The sequence below is a fragment of the Pagrus pagrus genome (assembly GCF_965226575.1).
Source record: "Pagrus pagrus genome assembly, chromosome: 23".
NCBI classification, from domain to species: Eukaryota; Metazoa; Chordata; class Actinopteri; order Spariformes; family Sparidae; genus Pagrus; species Pagrus pagrus.
This window is the reverse complement of record NC_140205.1, coordinates 7,991,691-8,002,751: the sequence shown is the minus strand read 5'-3', so window position 1 is coordinate 8,002,751 and position 11,061 is coordinate 7,991,691. Positions and strand designations below refer to the sequence as shown.

General features: G+C 44.3%; 1 protein-coding gene across 1 annotated transcript; it reads left to right on the top strand.

The window, feature by feature from the left end:
- The first annotated feature begins 593 nt into the window (after positions 1 to 593).
- On the top strand, positions 594 to 10,592 carry LOC311252875 (sortilin). Its single transcript, XM_084346481.1, has 21 exons — positions 594 to 851; positions 1,384 to 1,446; positions 1,784 to 1,860; positions 1,945 to 2,041; positions 2,989 to 3,156; positions 3,303 to 3,376; positions 3,577 to 3,623; positions 4,720 to 4,856; positions 4,982 to 5,065; positions 6,145 to 6,205; positions 7,448 to 7,600; positions 7,750 to 7,847; positions 7,933 to 8,032; positions 8,128 to 8,302; positions 8,394 to 8,587; positions 9,064 to 9,256; positions 9,338 to 9,451; positions 9,535 to 9,679; positions 9,756 to 9,862; positions 9,946 to 10,063; positions 10,180 to 10,592. The coding sequence occupies exons 1-21, from the start codon at positions 603 to 605 to the stop codon at positions 10,192 to 10,194; spliced, it is 2,469 nt and encodes an 822-aa protein (XP_084202607.1). The 5' UTR covers positions 594 to 602; the 3' UTR covers positions 10,195 to 10,592.
- Positions 10,593 to 11,061: the final 469 nt, after the last annotated feature.

The window sequence follows — 11,061 nt, the reverse complement described above, 5'->3', positions numbered from 1 at the left end:
TAATCATCAAGTAGTTCCTGATTCATTCCTCACTCGTTACTAAGCAGCTCCTCACATTTTTGTGCATCTTTTTTTGAGGTGTTACCGATATTGCAACTTGCCTTTTCTTTTTGCATGACGTCCTCTTGTGTTCAGTCTAGCCCACTACAAATAAAAACAAGGTGGAAATCCTTTCTGTTGTGCTGCATTCACGCCTCCCTCCATTTTTCAGAACACGCATCAACTTCCCATTTTGCACTTGTCTTTCACAATTCCAATATTTCCTGACGACGTCGAACGCATCGCAAATTAACCTTCACTTTTCCTCGCTTGCACTGGTTGCAGCTGGCCACAAGGTGCGTTCCCATCAAACACACTGGGAATGTTGAGTCCTCCCAGCAGCTCAGGTCACCTGGATGCGGGCAGAGAGCACCTGCTGGCGGGAGGACGCACCCCTCCTCACGCAGCACTTTTTATGTTAATGACCCGTCCAAGCACGTCCCACCCCCACTTGCTTGCTTTACAGCGCAACACTAATAAGAGAGTCAGTATTGGCAGGCATTTCGGTCACTGGCACTTTTTTTTTTTATGAGTGAAGTCCCCCTCATTTTCTCGCATCGGATATGATCTGGAGACTCGTGGTCCTGGGTGGGGTGTGCGTCCTTCTCCTGGGTGCTGAAGGCAGCAGCCGCGGGGGGAGGACGGTGACTTTCCACCGCACTCAGCAGGATGAGAGCCAGGGCCAGGAGCGCACACGCCCCAGGAGGGACACCAGCGGCGCCTTTAGGCCCTCTCACGGTCCTCCCTTCACCTCCTGCCGGACCCCTCTCACCCCCGTCGAGCACAAGGTCCTGGATGACAACACGCATGAGGTGAGGTGTGTTTGAGGTGTGTGTGGCACTTGGGGCAGGGTTTGGTGCGCATGCAGGAGACGTTTGATGTTTTCATTAAACATGAGAAATTAATCTCTGAGCTCATGGATGTCATGTGTTTTCTTGCTTTATTTGCTTTGTTGCATAGTTTCCAGGATGTTTATTTAAAGTCACAATAAACAAATGAAAGACATGATGAAAAAGGTTTGCAGTTTAAAGGGGCAGTGTGTAGTTTACTCACAATATGAATGAGGTAATAATACAAACTCAGACATATTTATTTATTCCATAACTGATTAAACAAGCTGTTCTCAGAAAACAGCATGAAATTGTCCTTTAAGGTCAGTTTGTTTATTCAGTCGAGACAACAAAGAGTTTGTTTATGCGTAAAACATCTGTCAATGAAGATCTTTCTCCTCTGATTAAAGTTTCTTACCCCAAACTACATACTGCTCCTTTAATTAGTTTTGTTTTTTAACGTTAAGAAGTGATTCTGTCATATGTGTGAGTATCTCTTCTCTCTTTCACCTAGACAGGGTTTAACGGCGACGACGGCTCCTATGTGATCCTCACGTGGGTCGGCGATGGTACAGGAGTGAGTACTTCAGTATTTTTACTGTATCGCAACTGTTTTTTAGCCTGAAATATGTGATTTTTTTATATTTTTATATAGTATTTTTATACAGTGACGTATTCAGATTTCTTCTTTTGTCCAACCAACTGTCCAAATATAAAATGACTCTTCATTTACTGGCATGAATGACAAAGAAACGCAAGAAATTGTCATATTAAAGATGCTGGAACCAACAATTTATTTTACATTTTTGCTTTTTATTTCATAAGATATCATGTTTTTAACTTTCTAAACTTTAAATAAGGACTCAGATTCATATATCTCTCATCATGTCAAACTTTTTCACAACGTTTCCTAGGTCGTCCTTGTGCTCTCAACATTTAGCGCTCCAATAGACACTTTCCTCGAGGGAGGCTCCTCACGGCTTTATCGAAGGTGAGTTAGTATCTGAGAATGCAGCGTAACATGAGCAACGCGCCCAACACGCACTAAAAAACTGCACTTTCTTTCTGTCATCAGTACGGATTATGGAAAATCCTTCCATGACATCTCCCAACGGATCAACAACACCTTCATAAAGGAGGAGTTTGGAGTCAGCGTTGGACCGGGCAGCTCTGTGAGTTGACAGCCGGCCAGTTAGAGTTTCAGTTGGGGAACTGTGTTGCGTGTCGTTCCTACACGGGGAGGATCGTGTGATGTTGGCTCACGAACGTGTGAAGACATCTCGCATCAGTGTCAAACCACCGGTTGCTCTTGTCTTCACAGCATTTTGGCTGACGTGTTCAAAAACAGACATTTTTTTCTCTTTCCCCACATTTTCTCTGCATAATTTCTTCATGCTTGTGAGAACTTTTTTAAATATTTTTTTAATATTTTCTTCCTTTTAACTTGTGTTTAGTAACCTGTGATGATCCCTGCAATCTTTCCATCTCAGCTCTGCTTTTATTTGACTTTAAAGGTGCAATACGTAAGGATCTTAGTTGAAAACATTCAAAAATTAACTAAAATTATCATCAGAATGTGAAGAAATAAAACAAAAAGAGTAACTAATGAGTCAGTAATTAGTAGTTATTGAATCTACTGGGTAACTACTCAGGAATATGTTTCACTTTACTTCAGGGAGCACATAAAGTAACTAATGTTTAAGTACTTAGTAATTAGCTACAGTAGTTTACTGGGTAACTACTCAGTAATATGTTTCACTTGAGGTCACAAAAAGAGTCAATTATAATTAAGTAACTAGTAATTAATGAGTCTATGTGCTTCTTAGTATTTTGTTTCAATTTCCTTGAAGCTACACAATCAGAGTAGGTAATGATTAACTAATTAATGAGTCTACACGGTAACTACGCAGTATTATGTTCAACTGTTTTGATGTTATGACGTCTATTTATTCTGTTGCAGAGATATCTATTGAAGTTAGCATGCTAACCAGCTAGCCCCAGACCGCGCCGGTCCAACGCTTCGAGCTCCCATTCCATACCACTAACTGCATGGCTAATTGAGCTAGCTAGTTCTCGTGATATGTGGCCAATTCTTACACATTGCGCTTTTAATTGACAGGTGATACTGACGGCGGACATACCGGTGGTGGACAACGCAGGCGGGATCATCTTCACCTCCACGGATGCCGGCGCCACCTTCAAGTTCATCCAGCTGCCCTTCCACCTGGCTCAGCCAATCACCTACCACTTCCTCAACCCCGACTACCTCGTGGCCCTCAGCATCGATGTGAGTCACACAGCTGACCGCCATTCGTTCTGCCCTTTAAATGTTGTCTCTCTCTCCTGAAACTTCCCTCGGCGTAGCATTAACACACATCAAGCACACACCTTAAAGTAAAGGTAAACACTCCTCTGTTCCCTCCTGACTTGCAGGGCGGTCTGTGGCTCTCTCTGGACTTTGGCGCCAAGTGGACAAAAGTTCATGATGGAGTGCATTCTTTCTCATGGTGAGGATAAACAGGAAACAAAACCACACACCAAATCCCAGTGTGGCTGAATGGAAACACATGCTAAATGAACCGGATATACAATATTACAGTTTTACTCGAATATGTAGCAAATTGCTTTCAACATGAAGTGTGTTCATGGAAATTGTTGTGACATGTTTGGTGTTTGTGAGACTTTTTCAACTTCCTCTTTCCATCAGGGGGGCCGGCATCAATCTGTTCTTCAGCTACAGTCGAGTAGACACAGGTAAGACTCTGAGGGAAATACACTTATTGTGCCAAAGAGTGTGAAAAAGCTGTGACCGGTGATTTGATCTCATTTAAACACAAACCTCAGAACCCAGACAGACTGTAATACAGATGTTTATATGTAATATTGATTTGTGTCCTGTTTAAAAAGTACAAAAAAGATAAATATGGCATTTAAGTGCAGTTACATAGACCATTGTACTGTTGTTTGTCACTTTAGATCTTTATTGTCCGATAAATCCTTAAAGCAGCATAAAAAACGGTGGATATAAGATATTTTGTGGGGATTCATTGGCAGTTAATCGTAGGCTTTAGTTGTATTCATCACACATGGAATAAATGAAAATTAAAGGCTGTTGCCCCTCATTTTTGGACACCCAGGATTCCCACTGCTTCCACCCTTGAGACCCTTGAAAGTTTTTGAATTTTAGGGCAAAAAAAAAAGTAAGTCTTGAAAGTTTTTGCAATAGAAAGGCACTTGAACTGAAAGATTTTGTGGAAAAATAAAACAAATTGATTTTTTTTTTTAACATTAGTGAATAGGCTTCGTTCTGCTGTCTGAACGAGTTCACGGACTCAATCTCTCGCTTGTATGTGAGCTTCTTTAAAGGTGTACCACGCAACTTTTTTTTAACCGGCCGATAAACAGACAGAGCTCTTGATACAAAGAAGAGCTAACATTAGGTTTACATTTTTGTCTATAAACACAAGAGCAAAACAAGCTTGTATTTTGACTTATGGTGAGGTGAGAACAAAAAAATCGAAATATAGGACTGCGTAACCAAAACTGTTGCAAAAAACGTTACATAGTGCATCTTTAAAAGCTGCTAGTTCAGGAATCAGCTCAAAATAATTTTATTTGTTCAGCCATAAAAATCCCAAATTTACCTCCGAGGTCTGAACAATCTGTACAGCACGTGACACCGTCTATTGTTAGGCCCTCGGTCCAGATGAGGAAACACTTCCCTCCAAAAGTACCGAGCTACTTCCCAGAACTTCCCCTTCTCAGCCTTTGAACCTGGTGAGGGAAAGTGATGTTTTCTTTGTACCAGCTCGTCATTAACCCGTGCGATGACTCATTCTTGTCTCCACAGTTGATGCCGAGGAGCGGGGCGATTTAGTGCTGAAGAGGACAAAAGATCTGGGGAAGACCTTCACCACCATCCACGAGGACATCTTCAGCTTCGGCTACATCGGAGCCTTCCTCTTCTTCTCCGTGATGGAAGATCCGGTAAGATGCGTGACCGCAAAGCCTCGAGACGACGAGTATCTAGATGACACGATGTACTCGCAAGCAGTCAAATCACATTAAAGCAGACTAAGTGTTGACACAGCGATGCATTGTGTTGCTCCCAGGGATCCCCTCGTGTCATGTACTTCTCATCGGACCAAGGAGACACCTTCAGTCAGGCGCTGCTGCCGTCTGCCTCCACTGAGCAGGTGAGAATGAAATACTGAGAGAGATGAGAGCTTTGGTTTTATTTGATGGTTGCGCAAAGTAAATGGACCCTTGAGCCTTAGAAATGACTTTGCAGGGTACTGATAGGTTCCTTTAGCTCATTGCTGAGCGCTGTATCGTAGGCAAGAGGCTCATCCAAGAGGCTTCTTCAGTTTTAGCTAACTGGAGGTGGAGTTGCAGGCTCTTAAACTGTGTGTGGGAGTGTCCCTACGGAGTCGTTAAGGGCACGTCTGAGCTCCGAGTCGTTAATAACAACTGTATAGAAATGCTGATGCTCTTGTTTGCTTATGCAAGTCATGCAGAGGCATCTGTATTAAATTGAGACTGTTTCATAACCAGTTCCTTGTAATCTGTTTACCACAGTATTTCTTAAAATCACAAAGTTTCAAGTGATATTGCATGTCTGTGTTTCTTCTTCTTGTTTCCTTATTCCTCTTTAATCACATAGTTCCTGATTCCTATCTACATTTTTGGACCGTCCTGATTAATAACCACTCATTATTTCAGAACTCTCCCTTTTGTAGCAGGCGTTTTCACTGGTAGTAAAACAACGCCCTGCCCTACCGCAGGAGATGTTCGTATAATTATCTCCTTTGTCATGTTTCTCTGTCTAGCATCAGGTTTTTTTTGGCACTGGTAGTAAACAACACCCAGCCCTGCCGCAGGAAATTAAATTATAATTATCTCCTTCGTGACACATTTCTGTTTTCTGTCACCCTTTGACCCGGAGTCTGGAAAGTTTTAAACTCCCCCGTCGAGTCCTTCAGTTATCACACGTGCTTTAGTCAGTTTTCTCAAGAAAAACCAAACAATGGCAACATTTCCTTTTTTTTTCGACACCTACCCAACACACATCTGGTCTTTCTTAACACCCACACACACACACACACACACACGCCCACTACATCTTGCTGACAGCACAAACACACACGCTCTCTCTCACGGCGATTAGACGACGCTTACGCCGAAGATTAAACTAGTCATCACAAAGCTGTTCTTTATTTGCAGATTTCTCACCCGCATGTCGTCTCTCATCGTGTGTGTGTGTGTGTGTTTGCAGTTCTACTCCATCCTGGATGGAGATGAAGATATGCTCTTCATGCACGTGGACAACCCAGGAGGTAACGGACAGACAAAAAACATTCACACACCACCTTGAAGGAATAAAAACACAAACGTGCTCGACGCGTATTCGCAAAAATGTTGTGAGGACGGCATGAGAGGATTTAAAGCCTCTCTCAGCCGCTTTTTGTTGTAATGGAAAAGCTCAACGGCGAAAAAAAAGGCCGGACTGGTTTCACAAGTTCTTGGCGTTGCTGACAAATCACTCCATCAGAGCGAGTGTGTGTTTGTGCATGCGAGTTCAGCTGTCCAGGCTTTGTTCCTTTCTTCCTCACCTCCCTCCCCCCCATCGCGCTTTTCTCTCTCTCTCATTCACACTTATTTCTGTTTCACGTTATTATTGTGAGTCCGTTTCACCGTCAAGTGCTCCAGTTAGCGCCGTGTGGGGCTGAGCCGATGGGACTTTTGTACTGATGAGATAAACAGAGGAGGTATGGGGGCAGAGGGGGCTTTATCTTTTGTTGGCTGGAGGGAGGGAGATTTAGTTTACACTGCAAAAGCTGACAAACCTATCTTGGGATCAGGGTGTAACACAAGCACACACACACACACACACACACTGGAAAAGGTGTCCATCGCCTCCCTCGGCTGCGGCTCGTCCTTCGTGGCTTCAGCTGACACGTGCGCGAGCTTCGCGCAGTTAAAATATGATTGATGATGACTTGTTGTTGTGATGCTGACGTGTAAAGGTTTGTGTCAGCTGTTCCCAGGTGCCCCTTTGCTCTTTGAAGTGTCGCGTTTGACGTCAGGAGAGCTTTTATTGAGTCGTTTTTCAACAACAAACGTCATAATTTGACGTTTCCAGCTTCTTAAATGCAAAAATGTACATTTTCTTTGCACTCCTCTGCGACAGTAAACTGAGTATCTCCGGTTTACAGACAAAACGAGACATTTGAGGGCGTCATCGTGAGCTCTGGGAAGTGTGTCTATTTGATTTCTTTAGAAAAATCTGCTGAAACGAAACCTCTTTTAGATTGTGGCACCGGCAGCTGATGAAAGGATGGCAAGACTAAAAAGCGAAGTCACTTTCTGTAGCGGTTTTGTGGAATAAAAGGAAGAACACTTGAGTAGCTACATCCTCTCTGCACCAGGAAGTAATGTGGTCTGCCGCTAACATGAAATAGACATAACAAGTGATCTACACGGAGATATCGCTGTTAATATCTGGTGACTTCATTCAACTGTGACGTGAGGAGAGCAATCACGCGTCTTATTCTTGCTTTCGTCCTGTTTCGCCGCAGACACCTTCTTCGGGACCATGTACACGTCGGACGACCGCGGCATCCTGTTCTCCAAATCACTGGAGCGCCACCTGTTTGACGGGCAGAGGAAGAGCGACTTCACCAACATAACGTCGCTGAGAGGAGTCTACCTCACTAACAAGCTGGACGACGGTAGGGTTCCCAACCTGTGCGTACTGATGCATTTAAATGACTCTGAATAAGTGCTTTTATTTTGGTAACGATAACTTAAAGGATCTGAATACTCCTCTTACGACTGTAACTGCTGTTACTTGATGAATAAATGTCGTGTTTTGCTGCAGATGGACGTATAAGATCCGTCATTTCCTTCAACAGAGGAGGGACGTGGAGGCAACTCAACAAACCCGAGAACGTGGACTGTGGCGAGCAGGTCCAGAGGGTGGGTTCTGGTCCCGGTCGGCATATTTACTTCATAATCTACGAGATCGACACTAAAACATTACGTCTGTGTGTTTTCTCATCAGTGCAACCTTCATATTCACGGAGAGCACAGTCGCAACAACCGCATCGTCCCCATGCTGGCTCTGTCCGAACCGACGGCCATTGGACTGGTTATCGCTCACGGTGATTGATCAGCAACGCACCCATATTTATTTTCAACATTTTGCAGCTTTAAACAGTCTTAAATCTAATGTAAGGTGTGTCCTGATGACCTCCAGGTACTGTGGGTGACTCTCTCTCGTCGTCCCAGCACCCAGACGTGTTTGTCTCCTCGGACGGGGGTTACAACTGGAGGGGGACACTCAGGGGTCCTCACCACTACAGCATACTGGACTCTGGGGGTCTGATCGTGGCCGTGGAGGCCCAGCGTGGAGGACAAGTCAAGACCATCAAGTACTGAGTGGATATTTTGTACCTACTTTGTATTTTTCTTTCCTTTGCACCAAATCGCTTCATGCTCCTGCTGCAAACGTCTCGTCCCCAGGTTCTCCACGGACGAGGGCCAGTGCTGGAAGTCGTACAACTTCACCGAGCAGCCCTTCTTCTTCGCCGGCCTGGCGTCCGAGCCGGGCACCAAGGCCATGAACGTCAGCGTGTGGGGCTTCCGGCCCGAAGAAGACGGCCAGCCCATGTGGGTGACCGTCACTATCGACTTCCAGAGCCTCATTACAAGAGAGTGTGAGTCAAGATGCTGTTACACAACGACTTAATGCGACAAGTTGCCACCTGGTGCGTTAAGTCGTAACCCTGCGGCAGTTTCGTTTTGCAGAAATTTAACAAACCAGGACCTGGGACTTTCCGTAACTGTTTAAAACCTATAATTAGGCTTTGGCACCATGTTCCTCTTTTTTAATGACATTTTTACAAACCGGCTGACGAAGACAGTTGGCAAAAAAACCCAATATAGATAATTGAACATAACAAATAACAAGCGAGCCTATAAATATTTAAAAAGCCTTTAACCTTACAAAAAACAGATTAATTGTTATGACGTTTTCGCTTTAAACATCTGGTTTCGGCACAACATGGCGGCCCGACTTTGGCCCTCGGACCCGACTCTGTGAAGCCCCAATATTCTTTCTGCTCGGGCAACTCTGCTTTTAATCGCTCTGCAGCATCTTTTAGTTTCATTCTGTCGTCCTCTACTTCCTCAGGTAAGGCCCAGGACTATGAGCAGTGGCTGGCTCACTCTACAGGTGAAGGCGACTCGGAGAGAAACGGCTGCGTCCTGGGCGTCAAAGAGACGTACAGGAGGCTGAAGAAACAATCCGTGTGCAGGAACGGGAAGAGCTTCGCGGTGAGCAAGAAGCAAAGCCCCTGCCTGTGCACCAGAGACGACTACTTATGGTACGTCACGTAGTTTTCATCAGAGGTTGAGCTCGTATGGGAACGTGTCGGTGAAGCCCCTAACGTTTTCCTCTCCAACAGCGACTACGGTTACTATCCTCACGTGAACACCTCCGAGTGCGTGAGAGAACCCAGCGCCAACAAAACCTTGGAGCCCTGTCTGGAGGGAGAGGAGGACGAGCTGCTCACAGCGGGGTAATAACAGTCGCTCCTTCTTTAAAAATAAAATGAAAACACACCTCTTGTACACGCTCACACACTTCTGACTGCGTCTGCAGGTACCGGAAGGTGGCGAGCGACAGGTGCGAGGGGGGGTTCAGTCCTCAGCTCGCCGTGCAGACCGTCATCAGGCCCTGCGGCGTGAACACCAGCCCCGCTCCACCTGCCAGGTCCTTGTCTCCGGTCACAGACTTTGACACACCGGTGAGCAGATTTGTCGCGCACGTTTAATCGCCCGCGTCTAGATTTTTTCGCTTTATAACGGCGGTTCTCTTTCCAGCGCGAGAGGCTGGTGCTGATCCTGGTGTGTGCAGGAGCAGGCGTCGTCGTCCTGATCGCCGTCATTTCCGCCATCTTTGCCGTCAGGAGGGTGGTTTACAGGAACAGGTGAGCTGGACACACATGTACACCTGCATACATCACACACACACCCGCAGCTCATCTTTGTGGTGTAATGCCGCCCTCTGCAGGACGCCAACGTACCGATTCTCCAACCTCCAGATTCAGGATGATGAGAACGGAGTCACAGTCGATCTGGAAAGCGCCACCAGCAGCAACGGCACGGCCTGCCAGCAGGACTCAGATGACGTGAGTCACATTCAGCACTATTTTACTATTTTTTTCTTGTTGTGAGCTCATAAAAAACTTCCACATGGTGTGATTTCCACATGCTCACTGACACTTTTTCTCCTTTTTTTGGACAGGATCTTATTGAATGACACATGACACATTTTAACGGATGTAATAAAGATTTGTGATTGGAAGCAGCTGTGCTGAAAAAGACTTTGTTGGACTTATCTCCTGATGTTTGGACCGGAGCACCCTGAGGATCTGAACGACAAGCATGAAAATGTATTAATTTATTGAGCTGACTTTCATTTCATTGCTTTGCTTTGTACAGTATTTCTTTTTTTTTTTTTTTATTATTATTATTTTAGTTTTTACTCTGTGTTGCAGCACCTTTTTACTTTCTGTCCAATGTGAAAACAAACGAGAGAAATCCAGAAAATGTGCATTTTTAAAAGAGACAAATCAAAATACAGCATTTTATTATTACGTGTTCTTCACACTGTGTATGTTCTGGTTAATGCCCAATAAACAGTTCAAAGCATCTGTCCACCAGAGGGCGCTGGCGGCGCTGTGACGTCTCTAATCTGCTTCGATGTAAACAGAGAAGAAGAAAAAGGAGGAAGTGAGGGGAACAAAGATAGGTTATTTTATATTTTTTCCTGACAGGATGTGTTACTCCTGAAAAAAAAAAAATCACCACTACTGCTAGCACAATTTTCAATGCTCATAACAGTGTGTTATATTGTTGAATTAGACGTGGCACTCATGTTGCTGTGTCGGGGACCAACTAGAGTCAATTTTAACTTGTTTATAATAACTTTTCTGTGAATCTGCTTTTAAAGAATGTTAACTTTTTCTATTTTCTTTTTTTATCAGGAACATGTGGTCATGTATTTATAATTTTGAGAGCGTAAACTGGAACATTTTTCATTTAAGAAAACATTTAATTGGATTATTGTGGATGACAAAGTGAGAAAATGTAATTTATTGTTATAATAATAATGATGATAATAAAA

What these genes read in the sequence shown, in the direction of transcription:
- LOC311252875 (XM_084346481.1), top strand. Translation starts at nt 603, where the DNA reads ATGATCTGGAGACTCGTGGTCCTGGGTGGGGTGTGCGTCCTTCTCCTG. An exon ending in TGGATGACAACACGCATGAG is followed by an intron (nt 852 to 1,383) that starts GTGAGGTGTGTT and finishes TCTTTCACCTAG; the next exon opens with ACAGGGTTTAACGGCGACGA. An exon ending in TCCTCACGGCTTTATCGAAG is followed by an intron (nt 1,861 to 1,944) that starts GTGAGTTAGTAT and finishes TTCTGTCATCAG; the next exon opens with TACGGATTATGGAAAATCCT.